Genomic DNA, 20,628 nt, shown 5'->3' on the forward strand with positions numbered 1-20,628 from the left:
AAGTACCTGGTCTAGAGACTGTAAAGCCTGAGTTTTAGTCCAAGTTCTGTGTGATGAGAGAGTTTCATAGGCAAGTGACTTAGCATTTCTTGGGTCTCAGTGTTTCCACCTCTAAAATGTGAATGCATCTCTCTGTCTCCCAGAGTGGTTCTGGGGCTCACATGAGATGGTGGTCTGTGTGCTCTCTGGGAACTACAAAGCTCTACTGCACAAATGCAATGAGCCCTCACTGAAGTCCTGCTAACAGACCACACCGGACGTTAGAGGAGAGAATTCAATTTGCTGGAGTCAAAGCAAGAATCAGCCAGAGACTTGAAGAACACTAAGCGAAAAGGTTCAGCAAAAGAGAGAAATCTAAAATAGAAATGTAAAATCATCTAAATTAAATAACAACCATAAACTTAACATAGATACGACAGATGGACATATGGGTATTGTGACGGGCTGTCCTTTTCATTTATTTTTTCCTATTCTCTTTCCTATGATAGACAAAGATATTTTTAAAGAAAGACTTCCAAATGGATCTTTAAAAATTCAAAGTACAGAACGAATCTACCTAAACAAACAATTCACAAAGGAATAAAGAATTTTAGGAAGGAATTATGCCCGGCATTAGTAATGAAGCCTATCGCTCACCCTACTCCATCACCTGACTCAGCAATATCTCTCAGCTGCCCCCAGCACTGGCCTCTTCCTGGCTCCAGGCTTTTCAAACAAGGACATAAACCTGGTTCTACTCCTTTCTGGTTTCAGGTATTGATGCCAGCCAGTGAAACCTGAATCACTTCCTTTGATGTGTACTATGTGTTTCCCTGGGAAAGCAAATACTCTGAGCAAGAAATTAATAGATGAAAGTTTGTGGAGAATTGCTCAATGCCACCAGACTTAATGTACCCATAAAGTGATGACTTAATATGCCCTTAAAGGAAATCAAGACACCCTGGATATATATTTTGCTTCAAGTTTCCATAACACTGTGTATTAATGACAATTATTTGATAGTAGTCAAAAAGTACAAAATATAGGATAATGTTAAGGTAGATTTTTGTCCTCTTCTTCTTTAGGGAGGCTGTGGTAGAGAGGGGGACCTTTATTCCTAGCATCTGATATTTTCACTGAGGGGAGTAGATTTCCACTTAATTCCTAGGTAACAGATTAGGAGTGAATACCTCAGGTTTTTCTTTCCACAGGATCTCGTTGTGTGTGCCCTAGGCACTTTTGCCTTCTGCCACAAAAGTGTGTTAGAAATTATATTTTGCTAGTGTATTGATATAAAGAGGAATCTAATCCAAGTTGGATTTTATACCGATTTTAAAGGAAGTTAAAAACGTTCAAGGGCCCCCTAAAATTATTGTGGGCCTTCAACACTTCGCCACTAGAATCTCAGCCCTGTCTTTCCATCTGCATCTCCTCTGGTCAAAGAGGAGAGTGACACCCAGCAGTCACCAGCTGTGTTTTCCTACTGGATGGGATTTGTGGCTGCTTCTCTTGGCCTGCCTGCCCAGTAGAGGAGAGTTATCCTCTATCATCTGTCCCCATGTTTACAAGTTCCAGGACGGGACTGCCTGTACAGGAAGCTTCTCCAATGTTTCTGATGGTACTAGGTGGGTAAGTTTAATTTGAGGTAAGTAGACGGGTACGTTTAATTAGAGGTTGAGCTCCTTTTAACTCTAGGTCTAAGCTATTTTCTGATCCAACTGTACTTGTGGTGGAGCTTCACTGACATCTTGTGGCTACACTCAACTGGTTAGAATCCAGAGGGCGAGTATTCACCACCACCCACCCCAACATCCTGCAGTGTCAGAAAGAGCGGATCACGCCCTGAGAAAGTATGATTTTATGGACTTTGACAGGGACATTCCTCCAACCCACACAGATTAAGAATTACCTTAAATTGCTCATCTTACCATTGTTTAGAGGAAGGAATACACTACAGTTAAGGAATTATGACTTAGAAATGAAAAATATTTCTTTATTGACCGGACATGCATTATACAGACAGAATGGCACATGAAAGTAAGAAGGTCAATGTACATACTTGGCTTTCTGCTAGAAGGTTCCCACTGGATTCCAAGGTTTTGAGCCAGGCTCTGCGATAATACTTGTGCCACTGCCATTGGAAGACCATACTGTTTTTCAGAGTTGAAAGTGTGTGGGAAACATTTGAGAGAGGGCACAAAGCTAGTTATTATTTCTTAGTCATCACCACATTTCATCTCAGTCCCCTAAGTAGAGCCTCACAGCATCAAAAGACGGCTTATGCTCCTTATCGCTTCTTCCTTGCAACTGGGCCCAAGAAGCAGAAAACCTCTCTCACTATGTGGCATCTCTCAGAACTTGATGTTCTCACATGGAAACATAAAATCATAAAAGGCTGTGCCCCATTTCAGTTCATACCAAACCAAGAATAAATTCAACTTACTACAAATCTGTCAAGAGAGGTCTCCACTGAATGATGGCTACTGGGATAACCTGGTATAATAGATTCAGGTATTGACCAAGGTTTAGATTTGGTTGGTTCGACTTTTGGGATGTGTTAAACCTAACATAGGCAGAAGAGCAAATACCTTTTTAAAAAAGTCATAAAAGAAGGATAAACAAGCTTATAAAAACGTATCTATAGAGGCCAAGAAATTTCTGGGCCAATCTTTGGCTTGCATCTGCCTGATAAATATGAAAAACTATCATTATGATATGAAACAATTACCTCTTTTCTAAACCCAAAGACCACTTTGGGTTCTATTTACTAATAGGAACCACTCATGCTATAGTCTCAATGTCATTATCATTCTAAAACAGGCCTGAAAAGGGAAGTAAGCTAGGCCATGGGGAAGAAAGAGACTAGATGCACAGATAAAGCTCTACTTTAGGAAAATTGATAACATTTACCTCATTCACACCAACTCCCCTTGTGCGAGAACAGACACCTCCAAAGTAACTCAGGCTGCTTCTCTTATAGTGGAATGTCACACGCCTTAGGAAAAATAAGTGCTATTAGGAAACCAATGTAGGGACCATTGTATTTCAACTCTCTGCAAATATGTCTATTGTCCTACACTGAATACCCCAAACCAACCCTCCTTTAGAAAATCAAACTGTATTTTAAATACCTTTAAATGTATGTTATCATAAATACCTTTAGATTAATGTTATGTTAAATAATCTCAGTTGAGCAAACATCAATTGATCACCTAACTAAGCATCACGTACTGGCACAGGAACTGAGGACACAAAGATAAACAGACCACAGCCCTTGACTTTTTTCTAGTAGAGACTATATAGTAGTTATACAAAATATTGATGATTGTAAATTGGTGATTAAACACTGAGAGAAAAGCAAAGAGTAACAGGTGAGAAGAAAGGAAGGAGGACTTTGGTTGGTTTGATCCCAGGACAGAACGTTAGAGGACTGTCTGAAAACAGCTTAGCCACCAGGGGGGGAAGGGAGCAATTTATGATATCAAAAGTGAGCAAAGCACCCCTTTTCCTTAGAGATGAAACGTCAATTTCAGTCAATAGTTCATTTTCACTTTGCTGTACACCTGAAACTAACACAACATTGTAAACCAACTATACCCCAATAAAAATTTTTTTAAAAAAGATCTAGCAAATGATTTGTTGGTGAAAGTGATGTGTGCAGGCTTTCAGGAAATCTGCTTTGAAGGAGCTAACTCAGCTGGAAGGAGGGCCCTTTCGCAATCCTCCCTCCCTGGCATGCCTGCTGCCTGTGGTGAAGGCTGGAGTGTCAGCAGCTGTCTTGAATCATGAGTTGACCCTGAGGATGGAAGGTCTGAGGGTACAGATGTGCTCTGAAAGTAAATCTCATGACTGTGGAACCGCCATTCCAGCACTGGGCAGCCTACTTCTGTGCTTCTTATGTAACAGAGGAATCAACCTCAAACTTGTTCAGGATTGATTTATTGATATATAACCTAACTGATACAATAAAGGGATAAAGATCAACGTCAAGCCAAGGGCTGGGGATACGTACGAGATGAGATGCACAGCGTCAGCATGCTGCCTGATACGCTGCCGGTATTTGGAGAATTCGTGGAGCATCTGCACAGGGTTGGTGGTGATGTCAATATGATCCTTCTCAGTCCAGGTCTCTACAGCCACCAGGACAACCCTGGTATTAAGTTGCTCCTTGTAAATCTGAGGGTATACAACAGGACAGGTGCAGGAGGAAAACACTGGGTCAAACATGCACAATCAGTGTTTCAGAGTCAGCGGAAGGACAGGAAGGGGAGGTGAGAGGAGAACACGACGTCAGAATCAGCTCATCAGAGAGAATCTTCTTTCCTTTCTCTTTTCCAAGAGCAAAAAGAAAGAACAATCATACAACTCAGCCTCTCCTATAAAGTTACTTCAATCCCAAATCAGCATCTTTAGCAGCCAGGCATCTCACTGGGGGATCTATACTAGGAGTATCACGATTCTAAAGTCTGGACGTAAGTTCAAAACAGGGTTTAGTAAAATCACCCTTCCAAACCTCATAGGAGGTAACAGGTTGGAGCCTGATATACTGGTTCTGAGTAAGTGTGATATGACCAGTTACTCCTGCAGGATTGGGACAGATCACTAAATCCTTGGACAAGCACTAACACCATGGCTGGCTTTTGCCCTTGGAAGCCTTGCTGTATGAAAAGTAAAATAACAGTGGAAGAGAATCACGATCTGAGGCCAAAGGAGGGAAAAGCAGACTTACATGACCTATGTCACCCTCACCACAGGGTGACATCACTCACAATATTTAAATTGTAATTTTCTGCTCTCTTTTTCTGCTTTTGGCCCAGTAGCTAAATAATTCACACATGTAAGCAATTTTGATGAATGTTGTCATTTTGTCCTATTTTCAAGCTAATTAAGAAAAGAATGGATGATCTTAGAACACACTGAGGAAAGGAAAGATTATCATGCCTAAATCACCGTGAAGCTATAATGATTTTACAACAGGGAGTGAGTGAAGTGTAATGTCTTTAAAAAAAAAATTAGTTGGTCAGCTTCAGAACCTTGTATGGTAAATCAAAATAAAAAAGACACTTTGCAAGATGTGATTCTGTTCAATCATGGTGAAATGACAAACACAGAGATTCTACCAAGTAAACAGCTGGGGCAGAGGGAAAGGTGTGTTTAATATTCTCTTTTTCATATCCATTTATAGTTTTCCTCTGAGAAGACTGACAAGGGCTGAAATTAAAGAAAATTAATAAAGCAGGTGATAACTGGCTTTCAGAAATTCAACCCTAACGCTACATGCTATTCTATTACCCTGCACCCATTTTATACTGCTCAGCTGTGCCTACCACGTATCATATGTTATGAGTGTTTACATGATTGGAGACTTTTGGACTGTTTAAAAGGCAAAAAAGAAGGCAGTTCTTTAGAGAAAATAAGTATCATTTAGATATTAAGCAATTTATAAAGGTTTTTTTTTCCCAGTTAAGAGGGAACATACAATAAATATCAGATAAACATACATTTAGCTGAGCAAAACAGCACTTTACATTAGAATACACAAAATACTATGCTATATTTATGACTAGTCAAATTGAATTATTTATTGGAACGTAATGAATAATATTCACATTTACGGATTTCCTATCTAAAGGAAAAAGGAAGAAAATCTTAACCATCATTCTCTGTAACTGACAGAAGGAGAGGAGGAAAAAAACTCAATAAGAAAGATTTATAAAAGTCTTTTTAAGAAGATATACATTTTACTGTTTTAAATTAGCTTTATTTTGGGACTGCACTTAATTCTGTCATCTAAAAATAAAGTCTGAAGCATTCTTATGGGGACACGAAGAAAGTAAATTTGGGTTCTTTTAAAAAAAATTTTTTGTATTGCCTATATCCTCCAAACATAATCCACCTCAATCTATTCGTTCTTCTACCTTATATTTAAGAAGATAAGCTCAACTGATTATTATTAATGAAATCTCATTTGCCAAGTTTAATTTACACTCTTTTCGGTAGCTAATTTTCCCCAGTATTTTTGTCCTAACTAAACTCTTGTGACAATAATACCTAGACATCACTTAGAAGCAATATCAATGCATCTTTGGGATCCCAGGAATAACTCAACAGTCCCCTGAAACTCTGATAACACTGCCCTTTATGAAGCAGACCACTCTATAATTTCTTATTAGCCAGATGAGATAAGGATAGCATTTTTACTTTTGTCTCAGAAAGAACTAAAGCAGCGAGTAAGCAAATAGAGATATAAACATTCCACTTTGGAAAAAGAGGTTCAAGGAAACCAGGATACTTACAGAATCCACAAGGTTGACCACAGACTTCGCAAAGTTGTTTGTATGCGCATGAGAAGAGCGACACTTCTTATACTGGGAGGGGGAAAGATATACCAGTCACTGTCAAACCATAATTTAATGATAAATTTCAAAATTCTGTAAAAACAGAAATCTGACAGCAATAGTAGAAATAGGGATTAAAAATACAGAATTTAGTTTGTGCTGTGTTTGGATATAGTGATGTTCTTATTTATTTCTCTGTTAGGCAGGAAAACTATAGCTGTCTAAAATACCCATGATGTTCCTGGTAATGGAGACGGCCTAGTGATTCTGAGTGAGAAACTTTACACTTGAGAAGTAAGCTGTTAATTCAGTCTCAATGTCTAACAAATGCAATCCTTTTTTTTTATTATTTGTTTGTTTCACGGAAATGAACTTTACCAGTTTATAAAGAGCTTAGATCAAGAAATTTAATCCCAACTGGACACCCTCCTCACTTGAATTCAAGCGCATACAAAGATCAAGAAAATTTCTTAGGCAACACTTCAGATTCAGTCCATGATGTGGAACGTGTCTGTCGTACATTTTAGTATATTCTTTCAGAAGAATGCCTTCTCCAAATGAAGCCTTTTGCTTGTGACGGCTCAGAAGTCAAAACAAAGAAGAGACAAAAAGTAAAACTGAAGTGTGCCGATAGTGTATAGTTGCTTATGGTTATTTATGATCACTTAGGAAAATAAAGTAAATTAATAGAATAATTACATAACATCTGAAGGGCTACAGTTTTAGCAAGGAGTACTGCAATTAATATGGCTTTGAGAGGACATTTAAAAACTAAAGTTTACCACAGGGGGATAATGCCCTCTGCTGAGGAGAAAGAAAAACATCCTCAGAACTACTGAATCAGGTTTGCACCATGTCTTTAAAACTTGACTTCATTTATAATTATAAAAATAATGCATCTTCATAAAGATTAAAACTACTTCCACGTTAGAATATCATGATATTCTTTTCTTCTCCTTTGCCCATTTTCACATTATAAATTTGTCAGACCCCCTTCATTTCATTCTCTCTTTAACCCTGTTACTCTGTTTTTTAAATGAAGAATATGTCTTAATGTTTATAGATCTGATGTATATTTTTTAATAATGCTGAGCCTACTGACAACCTATGATAAATGTGCAATAACTTAGTATTGTGTTATTAGTAGCATTCATTAATTTATGACTATTTATAATATTTGCAATGGTGTGAATGTTTGTGTGCCCCCAAAATTCATACTGAAATCCCAACCCTCAAAATGATGGTATTAGGACGTGGGACCTTTGAGCGGTACTTAGGTTATGAGGGTGGAGCCATCATGAATGGGATTAGTGCCTTATAAAAGAGGTTCCAGAGAGATCCCTAGTCCCTTCCACCATGTGAGGACACAGTGAGACCTTTTAACAGCTTTTTTTAAACGTAGCATAAAGAAGTTGTTGTAAAGAGCTCAGCATTTTAAGTTGCCTAGCAAATTCCACAAGCTGAAAAATTCCAAAGCTATCCTTTAAAATAGTGGGTTGGCCAAAAAGTTCGTTCGGGTCTTTCTGTAACATCTTACTTTTTGGCCAACACAGTAAACGCAAAAGTCTCCACATTAAGTCTCTTTGGGGTGATGAAATGTTTTGAAACTAGACAGAGGTAATGATTGCACCACATAGTGAAGGTACTAAATGTCACTGAATTGTACACTTTAAAAAAAAAAAAAAGTCCTGACATGAAGAAGCGCTTATCACAAAAAGAAAGGGAAAATATTAGCTGACACCTATTCTAATGCAGTGGTGTTACATATCTATTCAAATGAATTTTATTTTGCTTCTGAACATTTATTTGTCCTTTTGGGATATGTCTTTTTGTAGTATAAGGGTCATGGAAAACATGACATATAAGTTAAAAACAATGAGGACTTTAAAAGTGTATTAAAATGTGATGTTTTCCATTTATTTCATATTTATAACTTCCAATTCTCTGATTTTCTTTATTTTTGGCCACGTGGCTTGCAGGATTTTTTAGTTCCCTGACCAGGGATCGAACCCGTGCCCACTGCAATGGAAGCGCAGAGTCCTAACCACTGGACCGCCAGAGAATTCCCTCTGCTTTTCTTTTTAGAAAGATCACTCTGCCTGCTGTGAGGTGAGTGAATTAGAAAGGGTCAAGAATGCATGCAGAGAGACCTGTTGGGAAACTGCTGCAAGAGTCCAGGTTAAAAAATAATGAAGGCTGGACATCATTATAGGATGTTGGAAGGTAAGGAAAGAGAAGAAAAACACATGACTCCTAGGTTTTGAACTTGAATAGCTGGGGGTGGGGGAGGTGCCATTTAAAATAATGAGAAAGACTGGGGGAGGGCACTTTAGAACTAGGGAACCAAGAGTTCTGATTTAGAAATGTTAAATGTGGGATGCCTATTCAATACTGAAGTAAAGATGTCAAGTAGGCAGTTGAATATAGAACTATGGAACACAGAAGGCTAGAGTATAAAGTTGAGAGTGATGAATTTAAGTCATGATATACTTTAAAGACTTAAGACTGGAAGTGATCACTTGAGGAAGAGTTATAGAAAGAAAAGAGAGCCCCAAATCAAACTATGGGGCACTCCCGTAACTCTAGAGGCCAGACATAAAAGACTAAGAAGAAATGGCCAGTGAGGTGAGAAAATTATTGTGTCATAGAAGCTAAAAGATTAAGAAAATGTTTCAAACAGGAAAGAGTAATCAGCTGTGTCCCATGCTACTGAGAAGGCAAGTACGATAAGTACAAAGAATAACCACTAGATTTATTCACTTGAAATTCCATATAATTGAGTACCTAGGATTTACTAGGGTCTGTCATTAGTGTTTCTCCTACAACAAATATTTGCTCCTCACAACTCAGTGAGGTAGGTTTTACTATCCCCATTTTTATAAATGTGGAAAGTGAGGCTCAGAGAGGACAAATAACTTATCCAAGATCACAAAGCTGAAATTCAGTGCTTACCCTGGGTTGACACAGGAGATAAACTTGTTCAGTTAACAAGTCATATAAAATAGTTTATGTATGCTCCTAGTAAATCATGATTATTGATGAGAAATCATAATATGTTGGGTTCCTATAAAATATAGTGGCTTTCAAATAAGGAAAACCAAATGAGGTTTAAATTAAAAAATATATGAGCTATGCTTTCATATTTGCACCTATATACATAAGGATATAGCAACAATGTAAGAAAAACATTTGTTTTTCATGCACTTTAAAATATTTCAACTAATTTTCTAATAGAATAAGGTTTTTAATATTTATATAGAGGCGAAATGGCTCAAAGAAATGTTTGGCAGACCGCTATAAGGCTTTAATTGGCTCACAAATTGGACTCTGCCAGCCTGCTACTAAAATGATTTATACAAAATTGAGGGATTTTTCTTTTCTAATTGAAAGCTACTGATAATATATGATGCTTGTTCAAAATAAGATATCTGCATTTTTTCAGAAAGGTTACTCTGAATTAAAGAGGTAAGTGTGAATGTAAACGTAGGCAAAATGTTTCTACTTTCTTCATGAATGAGAATTAATTTTACAAAGAAAAACATGAAATCTCCATTTATGATAGAATTTATTTCCACATTTTCCGATCACTGAAAGTAATTTACATTTAAAGTGCCAAATTTGCTTTTCCTATCTGAATAAACACAATCCTTAAGGTATTTGCTTTTTGAAAAAAATTAAAATTAGAGCTTGACTTTCAACCTGAGGGTGATAGTTATCAAAATAAGTGTGCTGCCTCATCTAGCACAAAGATTATAAAATGAGTACCGTCAGTGGGATGACATTTTAAAATCCAATAGCAAATCTCCAGTTATTAAAGAATAGATGTCAATTATTCTAGTTTAGTTTTACTTTCAACACATGAATTTAAGTACTCTGATCCATCCCTTCTTTGAAGCATTCAAATTCAGAAACAATCTTCATCTCATATAAAGCACACCTTTAAAAATGAACTTTTCTCAACTCTCAAAAGAAAAAAAAATTCTTATAAAATGACACACTTATTTGGGACTATTATGGACTAGAGTATAACCTGGTCTTAAAGGAAAAGGAATCTATTTAGTTCTATTGCATCGATGCAATATGTATTAAAATAGTAGAAATCTAACAAGGACTTACTGTATAGCACAGGGAACTATATTTAATACCTTGTAATAACCTATAATGGAAAAGAATCTGTGTAACTGTATCAATTTGCTGTACACCTGAAATACTGTAAATCAACTACACTTCAATTAAAAAAAACAATAGAAGTCTTCTTAGGTAATTTCCTTCTACTTTAGGCATTATTATCACTCAATAATAAAGGCTTTCATTTTTTTTTCATTTCCTAACATGTATTCCCTCCAGATTTATCAGTACAAATTACAGGGTTTTTTTCTGGTTTCAAAGATAAATGTATACATTCCTAGTTCTCACTCATTTTAATAATAATAATAAAACAAATTACCAAAATTTACCATTAAAAGATCTGGTAGCCTAAATAACGTAACTTTATCACAGACTATACTGTATAATATTAGAAATTTTCTATTTACAAAAACAATATTTTAAAGGAGGGCATTATTTTACTATTCATAAGATAAAGACAAGATTATTTAAATGCTTCCCATTTTAAAAGATTTACAAATAAATTCAAAATATATATAATGTTTAAAAAATTATCGTTTCCTATTTGTATAGTTACTGAAATCTGCTCTCTGATTAATGGCTTCATGTATTTTCCTAATAGAGATTTGGTAGAACAAGAGATTTGGAACTACAAGTCATGGGTTGGAGAATTCTTCTAGCAATTACCAGCTGTATGTGAATGCACTTTGTGAATTTAAAGGCACTGTATATCTTAATTATTTTCACTACTTTAAAAGTATATATTGGATGTTGGAAAAAGTTTAACCTTCTAAAGCCATAATTTCACAACATGCCACAATGTTAAGGATTGAGAAGTAGCTGGACAAAATCTCAATGTCCCAATCACCAAAAATAATTCAGATGAAAAAGTTATCTTGGGGTTTCGAGGAAACTAATGTCCATCAGAAACTCATAGTTTAGCCTTCATTATCTAAAGCGGCTACCTACCCATTTGGTTTTCCTTCCTATCAGGGAAGATCTGTCCTAAATTGTATGTAATTCTTTTTTTTTTAATTGTATGTAATTCCAATAATTCTGGTTCTTACTGACATATCTCAAGCAATGTACTTAAAAGCTACTGGTACAGAAAATAAATCTGCATACCATACTAAGAGGTATGCTATTGCATAACTTCATGTTCAGCATAATTGAGCCAGTGCTTGGTAATTAAGAGAAAACACCTGCTAAAGTAGAGACAAAAGTTTAAATATAAATTAAATCATCATTTTAAAAAATGTATGGTTTCAAGGTCTTTTCTACTGATTAGAATTTCACTTTTTCATTTTTGTATGAAACACAACCTTATTCTATAGTCTACTAATCTAATTTTGATTTCCTTAAAGAAAAACAAGGACTTCAAGATATTTGCAAAGCAATCAGAATTTTTGCTGCAATCTTTCACAAGTTTTTCACCTATACCTGACTCTTGGGTATGTCTTAAGAGTCTCACCTTTATAAAGTCTCTCCAGAAATGTAACTTAGTCTTCATAAAGCAAATTATTCTTTGTCTTAGTTTATACAATTTAAAAAATTAAATTATGTAATTACAACAAAAATTACAAGTGGCCTAAACAGTTTGGAAAGTGGGGCAGTGGGTTGCTGGAGCCAGCTCCCACCAGTTCAGGATTCAACTGGATGCATCTTTTCCCAGGTCCTCATTTAACGACCTCACTTTGGTAGCTTGAAATCAGCCATGGTGGGAGTATTTACACCATGGATATAAACAAACATTATAAATCAAGGGGTTTTTTCAGAGAGCCAGGTATTAAACATTTACCAGCACAGCACAAGTACTGAGTATATAGCTGTCCCTCGGTATCCCAGGGGGATTGGTTTCAGGAGCCCCAAAGATGCCAAAATCCACTGATGCTCAAGAGCCTTATATAATCTGGTGCAGTACATTACAATGGATTCAGTCGGCCATCTGCCTCTGTGGATACAACTATATTAGCAAATAGCGTACTGACCAAGACCCTTCAGAATGCTCTAGGCTTCAACCAAGATATTTTTTTAACTCTATTATTTTTTAATTAATTTTTATTGGAGTATGATTGCTTTAGAATGTTGTGTTTGCCTCCACTGCACAACAAAATGTATCAGCCATACACATACAGACATCCCCTCCCTTTAGGACTTCCCTCCCATTTAGGTTACCACAGTGCTCTAGGTGAGTTCCCTGTGCTATACAGCATGTTCCCATCAGTTGTCCATTTTACACATGGTATCAATAATGTATATGTGTCAATCCCAGTCTCCCAATTCCTCCCTCCCCACCCCTTCCCCCCTTGGTATCCATACATTTGTTCTCTACGTCTGTGTCTCTATTTCTGCTTTGCAACTAAGATCATCTATACCATTTTTCTAGATTCCACATATATGCGTTATTATACGATATTTGCTTTTCTCTTTCTGACTTACTGCACTCTTTATGACACTCTCTAGGTCCATCCACATCTCTACAAATGACCCAATTTCATTCCTTTTTATGGCTGATTAATATTCCATTGTATATATGTACCACATCTTCTTTATCCATTCCTCTATCAATGGACATTTAGGTTGCTTCCATGTCCTGGCTATTGTAAATAGTGCTGCTATGAACATTGGGGTGCAGTGTTTTTTTGAATTATGGTTTCTCTGGGTATATGCTCAATAGTGGGATTGCTGGGTCATATGGTATCAACCAAGATATTTTATAAGGGAAATGGTTAAGCAGAGTATGGTTAAGAAAGTTCCTACTTTATCTTCAAGAAGGGCCAATGGAGGACAATCATTGTTTTCATATGTCTTTTAAGCACTGAATCACATTTTATTTTGACCAAAGTTAACAAAAGATTATTATTCTTTCTTAAGTAACCTGTCAGATCTAAAATTCATTGATTCTATATTCTTACCGTTTTGTGATCATTAACAATCATAAGTTCCAAATATTTCATTTCTTCAAACACACCACGAGATGGCTGTGGAAAATAAAAATATGTGGTCAGAATGGTGGTTGATAGAAAATATCTCTGATGCTGACTGTTAAGTGGTAGACTGACTTTGAATTTCAGAAGAACTCTTTGCTGCTCACTTTATGAACATCCTCAAAGAAACTTGGTCAGGGAAATGAAAAAAATAGTGACTGTAAAGTGTGGGTAAACATACAAGTATTCAGAAAAGAACTGTATTTAATTATCATTAAAGTATTCATCCAGATAGAGAGAGCTCATGTTGTTTTTATTTGATTTTTATATGTAAAAATATTCTAGAGAAAAATTTTCAGTGTAATTCTGTTAAAATAAATAAATCTCAATTTCTTTGGCATTAGGATACGATAAAAATATTCACATCTACTCAAAACTTCAAAGAAAAACTGCACAAAACTTTAATTAGAATAGCACAGTACATCTGGAACAGGTACCAATGTAATCATATAGAAACCTTAATTCAGTGGAGTGAAGTTCTCATAATAATGTATTAATTCTTAACCACACAACTTCTCAAAGGAACAAATGTTGACAGTTACAATATTCTGAATTCTTCTAAATTTTGATTACTACTAGATAATCCTTTAAGAGCAAGGGCTAAGGATTTTAGCTGTCGTTTGGACTTTTATTTCTTTTTCATAGTTGGAAGAGTACATGAGCATTGATCAGTTGTATTTGATAGGGGCGGGCTGTAGTGAAACATCAATAGCCTATATAAAACTTATTACCAACTGCATCTTCAAGAGTAAGCAAAAAGAGATCTCTAAGTTAAAAAAAGTTGTTTCCATAATCACCATAATACAAAGACAGGCTCATAAAAGAGGATGATTTGACCTACAACCAAGTTTTTGATGGCTGGTGGTCTAATTTTTTCACAAAAGTACATTCAGCAAAACATTATCTAAAGTGTGCAATTTTCAGAATAATTACTCATTAAGTTATCTAGCAAATTACCATGTAATCTATATGCCATGGAATTAATTTTCGGTTACATAGCATTCACCATGTAATTACTAAACAGTCCCCATCATTACAGCTTTCTAATCTATTATGAAATAGACTAGGAAGATAATTTCAGTTACAAAGCCCCTATACATTTATCAATACATGGGAGCTCTATGACAGTTGTTGATTATATAATTACATGATTCTTATTTAGTAACTATCATGATACTAATGGTCAAAGAGATTTATTCTGTTCAGAAAAACACATCCAGCTTCAAAGTGTGGTATAATTGTTTTTAATTTGAAAAGAAATACAAATAGGCATGATTAGTCAACATTTCAAAACCTAACTCTTCCCCTACTTTTTTGTTAGTAGATCATTTTATATGATAAGTCATACCAGAAAAAAATAAACAAATAAAAAGCCTGCTCTACTTTCAACAGAAAAAATGCACTGCAATTTTCATAAGAAAAATGCTTTGAAAACAATACATTCTTCAGATGCCTTCAGGGTTCATAGAACATCAAAATCAGTTTGTATCACTTACAGGGAAAGCTGAATAAAAAGCACCATGCCCATAAGACTCAAGTCATAGGGTATTTTTGTTTTGGGTTTTGTTTGTAAGAGGAAATTGCCCAAATCTAAACCGTTTTAGGTACACTTAGCCACAGTGTGATGACAGGCACACAATTTGAGTGAAAGAGCCCGGCCTACGACTCAACGCCACACTCACATTCACTGCTCTCTTCCTTCTCCTTTTCAACCACTGTAATTCAGATAGGAAGGGCCACTGGTCACTGCTTTCCATACCTGTGCAAAAGAAAAAAAATACCCAAATTTATGTTTGACTGCATTTCAATGGGAGAATGTTTTAAAAATATATGAAGGAAAAGTAGCACTGATAGCATTTGTCATCTCAAAATCAAAATAAACTAAGGTGAAAAAAGCACGCCAATCATTAAATATTTCACATGTTTAGTCACAAATATTAATATAATTCAAAGGTATAATTTTCTTCCGAACCTCATGAAAAACTTTACGAGCTATTCAAGACTCCTTGGAGTATGCGTATTTCATCTACAACCACCTGACCCTGGATATCTGAAAATTTAGAAGAATTCTACTATGCTTAATTCATTTTAGAATTAAAAATAATGTCTGGCATAAGCTTTTGCATAAATTACTAAAGATTTTGGGTATTAATATACAGAAGTAACATCACGTACTCCAATAATCCAAAAGAAGCTTTTGCCACATCAGCATGCTTGAGATGCCACAGGACAAGAGCATAAGACACTCCAAGCTGGTTAAAGAGCAGCAAACTTCCAGGAAAATCTAAGGATGGACCTCCCTGTAAATCACTCTGTTAAATCTGGCCACACTCTCCAGTTCCTAACACAGCTTTACTTCTGGGCTTCATATTTCAGTCTTTCCATCAGAAATGACTCTATGCTTCATTACATTAAAGCCACAGTTCACTCTACTGCCCACCCACACTGCTCACTCCAGATCTCAAACCTACTCCATTTCCCAACAAGCCTGCATGTGCAACTGAGCTCCAAGTCAAGGCTCCTAGTACATAAAATAGAGTGGCTTCTTTAATTAAAACTTACTGAGATTCTTCATTTGCTTAGAATATTGTCCTGCCAAGGTTTTCTCAATTATGTGTGGTCGACCTGTGCTTTTCTGAAACAAAAACAATTGTAGTCAATTAAAAAGCAAGATGTGATCACACCTCTACGGAACAGTGTTAGCACTTTCTATAATATCTTTCCTAAAATGGAAACACTTTCCTAAAATGGAAACACTTATAATATCTTTCCTAAAATGGAAACACTTATATGCTGATGTGTTAGTTATCAAAAATGAAAAGTAGATGGTTTATTGAAACTTGAATTTTAAATAAAATAGAGCATCATCCAGTTGCCCCAGTTTAGATAAAAGCATAGTTTCATTAGCTACTCTTAAACTGGCTTTCTTCAAAGCCATGAATAGGAAATTCACAAGAAAAAAATACAAATGGGCAATGAATATATTTTTTAAAAGGTAAATACTACTTGAACGCTCCTTCAAAATGCAAATAAAAAGATATACCAATTACTGACATCAAGTTGGCAAAGGTTTAAAAATTATGATAACTCTAGTCAATTATAGTTGCAAGGCAAAACACTTTCACGCTGCTGGTAGGAGTAAATTGGTAGCATAGTTCAGAGAGAAATTTAGCAATTCTATCAACAATCTTGACAATATTCATATCCTTTGCCCTAGATACTATACTTTTAGAAAAGTCTTATTTCCATCACTACTATTAGCTTCCATTACTGAGTGCATAGTGTGTGCCAGCCAATTTAATCCTCACGAGAACTCCATACAGTGCATATTTTATCCCCATTTTACTAATTAAAATATTGAGGCTCAGAGAGATACATTGTTGAGTTAAAATTATATTACAAAATAATGATCTAATTTATTTTTGAAAATATGGGAACATAACATTGAAAAACTGGAAGAATGTACACTGAAAGGTGAGGAGAAGTTATCTCTGGGGGATGGGATAATGGATAATTACTATTTGGTTAAGTATTTGCTTAATTTGCTTTTCCAAATTCCTTACAGTGTTTTATAATCAGAAAAGTTATTTTTAAAAGTGTTCTTAATAGATTACATAAAAGACAATAATGAAAAGTTTTGCTCTTTATTTATTACTTGAGAAATAACATGAATTCTTACTATAAATACTTGATCCATATTACTGGACTTATTATAAAGCATACTAAAATTAATAATAATAATAAACTAAACATCAAACATCTAAATTCAGACTTCCCTGGTGACACAGTGGTTAAGAATCCACCTGCCAATGCAGGAGACACAGGTTCGAGCCCTGGACCAGGAAGATTCCACATGCCGTAGAGCAACTAACCCCGTGCGCCACAACTACTGAAGCCCGTGCATCTGAAGCCCATGCTCCGCAACAAGAGAAGCCACCACAATGAGAAGCCCGCGCACCAAAACGAAGAGTAGCCCCCGCTCGCCGCAACTAGAGAAAACCCGCATGCGGCAACGAAGACCCAACACGGTCTAAAATAAATAAAAGTTTTGTTTTTTAATGGACTGTATTTTTTTTAAAAATCTAAATTCAAGTAGACTAAACTCTTAATTCTGGTATCAGGTGAAAAGAAAGATACATAGAGTGATGAAACTCACAACTAGCAACATAATTTTAAAAACTGACTAATTTAAAGTTTCAAGCAGTGCTCCTTTCCCTCTACCCATGATGAAAATGAGGATAAATCATTACATGATTATGTAATCATTACATCATGAATGAAAGGCAGGCAGTAAAAAAGGAAGGCAAAAAAGAAAAGTCATGAAGTATATAACAATCAGCTCCTGAAGAATATGATTATGGGTTTAACAATGCAAAAGCAATGCTTTAAACATTATGATAGTAACAGTTTATAAATCTCTTCAAGAGTTTAATAGACATAGTCACATATATTTATTAATTCATCAAATGTGTAAAATTGCCCTACTAGGGATGTAATGAAAAAGTATCTCATTTTACCTATTTAAAAACTCAAGGCTTAGGGAGTTGTTATTTTGGGTTTTTTGTTTTGTTCTTTGTTTTTGTTTTTGTTTTGCTTTGTTTTGTTTTAGAGTCACAGGGCCATTAATCAATACCAGAAATCAAAGTCAATTTTTTGCTTGATGAGTCAAATAATTTTGCTGTGTACAGGTTATCTACCTACAATTGGAGTAGGGGAAAAATATTTTACTTAATCAAAATGTCTTTATCTAGGTGGGATGGCCTTCATTATCTGGTAATTTTTATAATTACTAGTTGAAAAATAATACTGGTTTATTCAAACATAAAACATTTAAAACTTAATGACTTTCCTGCCTCAAATTTGAAATTACTCCATATTCACACATGCACAGCAACATAAAGAAAATAAACGTTTGTCAACTGTTCTTGTCAATAGCCTGAATGACTATTTCCTGTCTCAAAATTATTTTGTCTACATTTGAAATCTCTAAAGATTAAAAAAAAAAAACAAGGGCTTCCCTGGTGGCGCAGTGGTTGAGAGTCCGCCTGCCAATGCAGGGGACACGGGTTCGTGCCCCGGTCCAGGAAGATCCCACATGCCGCGGAGCGGCTGGGCCCATGAGCCATGGCCGCTGAGCCTGCGCGTCTGGAGCCTGTGCTCTGGGCCACAACGCTGAGAGGCTCGCGGACCGCAAAAAAAAAAAAACAAAAAAAAAACACATTTTCTGCTCCCCATCAATGATTGCAATATCCTGACTCTATCACTTTCAAAATATTCTTTTCCCATTAGCAGTTCTTTTCACTGATATGACACCCCTACTGTTACATCTTAGTGCCTTCACCTCCTACCATTCTCCCCTGTCTGCTCCTCTCCAACCTAGTTGGGTTCCTCACAGTTCCTAGAACACACTGGGAATACTCCTGCCTCAGGGCCTTTGCATTTGCTCTTCTCCTGCAATGCTTTTCTAGCCCCCTAATTTCCTGAGGGTCTTCATTCAAAACTCACCACCTTACTGTGTGTTAAAATATAAATTTTAACTCTCCTCTCCACTTTCCTGGCTTCATTTTTTCTCCTTAGCGTGCACTATACAACATACCATATGCAATTACTTATCCACCTATTTATTCCTGTCTCTGCCCCTGTAGCTAACAAGCCCTACTAGGCTCAGGCTCTGTGTCTATTTTGTTCACCACTGTATCCCCAGCACCTAAAATACTACCCAGTATGTAGAAAGCCTTCATTACAATATTTTTTAATATATATATTAAATATTAAATTTGGTTGCCTTCTATTAGTGAGCAAGATGGTTAGAGTACATGATTTACTTTTTTCCAGTTTTATTGAGATCTTATTGAAATATAGCATTGGATATGTTTAAAGTGTACAACATAATGATTTGATATATGTATATATTACACAATAATCACCACAATAAGTTTAGCTAACATCCATCACCTCACATAGTTACACATTTTTTACTTGTGATGATAACTTTTAAAATCTATTCTCTTAGCAGCTTTCAAATATACAATACTGTATTGTTAACGATAGTTACATGTTGTACATTACATCCCCAGAATTTATCTTATAACTGGAAGTTTGTACCTTTTGACCACCTTCACTCATTTCCCCCACTGGACTCTGGTAACCAGTAATCTATTCTCTGTTTACATGAGTTCAGTTTTTTTAGATTCTACATGTGAGTGAAATTATACAGCATTTGTTTTTCCCTGGCTGATTTATTTCACTCAGCATAATGCCTTCTTGATTTCTTATCTAGGTTGCTGGCCTATACATGACTCCTAACATTATTTTCTCCCCTATCTCAAAAAAAACCTAAATATTGTATAATATAATCATAGTTCACCCCACAGATGTCCCCACTGAAGATTCTTAGACTCACAAAAGTTATGTACTTGCTTACAGTCATACAATTATCTAAAGACCATGAGAATAAAAGCTAGCTTAAAGGAAAACAAGGTGGTCAGTACAAAATAGAGCATCCTCTCTGCTTTCAGTAGACTGGAAAGAACTGGTCTTAGCTTTAGAAAACCTAGGTTTGATGCTTCTTACCATGCCTTACTGGTATGTGACCTGGGATGTGTAACTTAAGCTTCAAAACTCATGGTATCAGTCCAAGTGTGAAATAAGGTGCTATAGATAAACGCACTTTGAAATCTACCAGATTGTCTCTTTATTGCTCAAAAACAAAGATGCTGGAAAAGTAAGGAAAAGGAAACCATAAGGAAACTGATGTCACAGTCAGACTCACCTCATCATGAACCAGCTCCAGTGGTTCTATCATATACACCGAGGTATTATCTTCAAACATACCACTGTGAAAAGAAACCACAGGAGGAGAGAGTTAACAAATATAGCAAACATAGTATGTCTTTAAAGATAAAGAGTGTATCTGAATAAATACCTTTATACTGTCCCAAATCAAATTCACATACCTGCATGGAATCACACTGTGGTCCCACCACTGCACTAGACAGCGTATAGGCTACAGAGAGTGTAAAAAGTGTACACCAAGAGCATACACATTACACCTGGCATAATTAGTATTGAAATTAAATGGACAGATAAGAAGATTAAACTGGGATAGAACTATTCAGGCTGTTCCAGTATCTCAAGTTATTATTACAGAACCATGTACAACTAGCACAAATTTGTTATGCAAATCCAATATCATCTGGTAGAAAATAGACAGGTTC

The 20,628-nt window shown here is 35.8% G+C and overlaps 1 protein-coding gene across 2 annotated transcripts in view; it reads right to left on the reverse strand.

Moving 5' to 3' along the window:
• The window catches only part of ADAM23 (ADAM metallopeptidase domain 23), a gene marked incomplete at both ends in the record, with an annotated part of 161,994 nt that overhangs the window by 41,280 nt on the left and 100,086 nt on the right, over positions 1-20,628 (reverse strand). For both annotated transcript variants that reach the window (XM_082658689.1, XM_082658690.1), the window contains 8 exons: positions 2,039-2,129; positions 2,890-2,974; positions 3,992-4,155; positions 6,276-6,347; positions 13,340-13,405; positions 15,094-15,170; positions 15,974-16,046; positions 20,184-20,247. In XM_082658689.1, coding sequence (XP_082514815.1) covers positions 2,039-2,129; positions 2,890-2,974; positions 3,992-4,155; positions 6,276-6,347; positions 13,340-13,405; positions 15,094-15,170; positions 15,974-16,046; positions 20,184-20,247 — 692 coding nt within the window. The remainder of the gene's footprint in view (positions 1-2,038; positions 2,130-2,889; positions 2,975-3,991; positions 4,156-6,275; positions 6,348-13,339; positions 13,406-15,093; positions 15,171-15,973; positions 16,047-20,183; positions 20,248-20,628) is intronic.

Source organism: Grampus griseus, assembly GCF_964374135.1.
Source record: "Grampus griseus genome assembly, chromosome: 7".
NCBI lineage: Eukaryota > Metazoa > Chordata > Mammalia > Artiodactyla > Delphinidae > Grampus > Grampus griseus.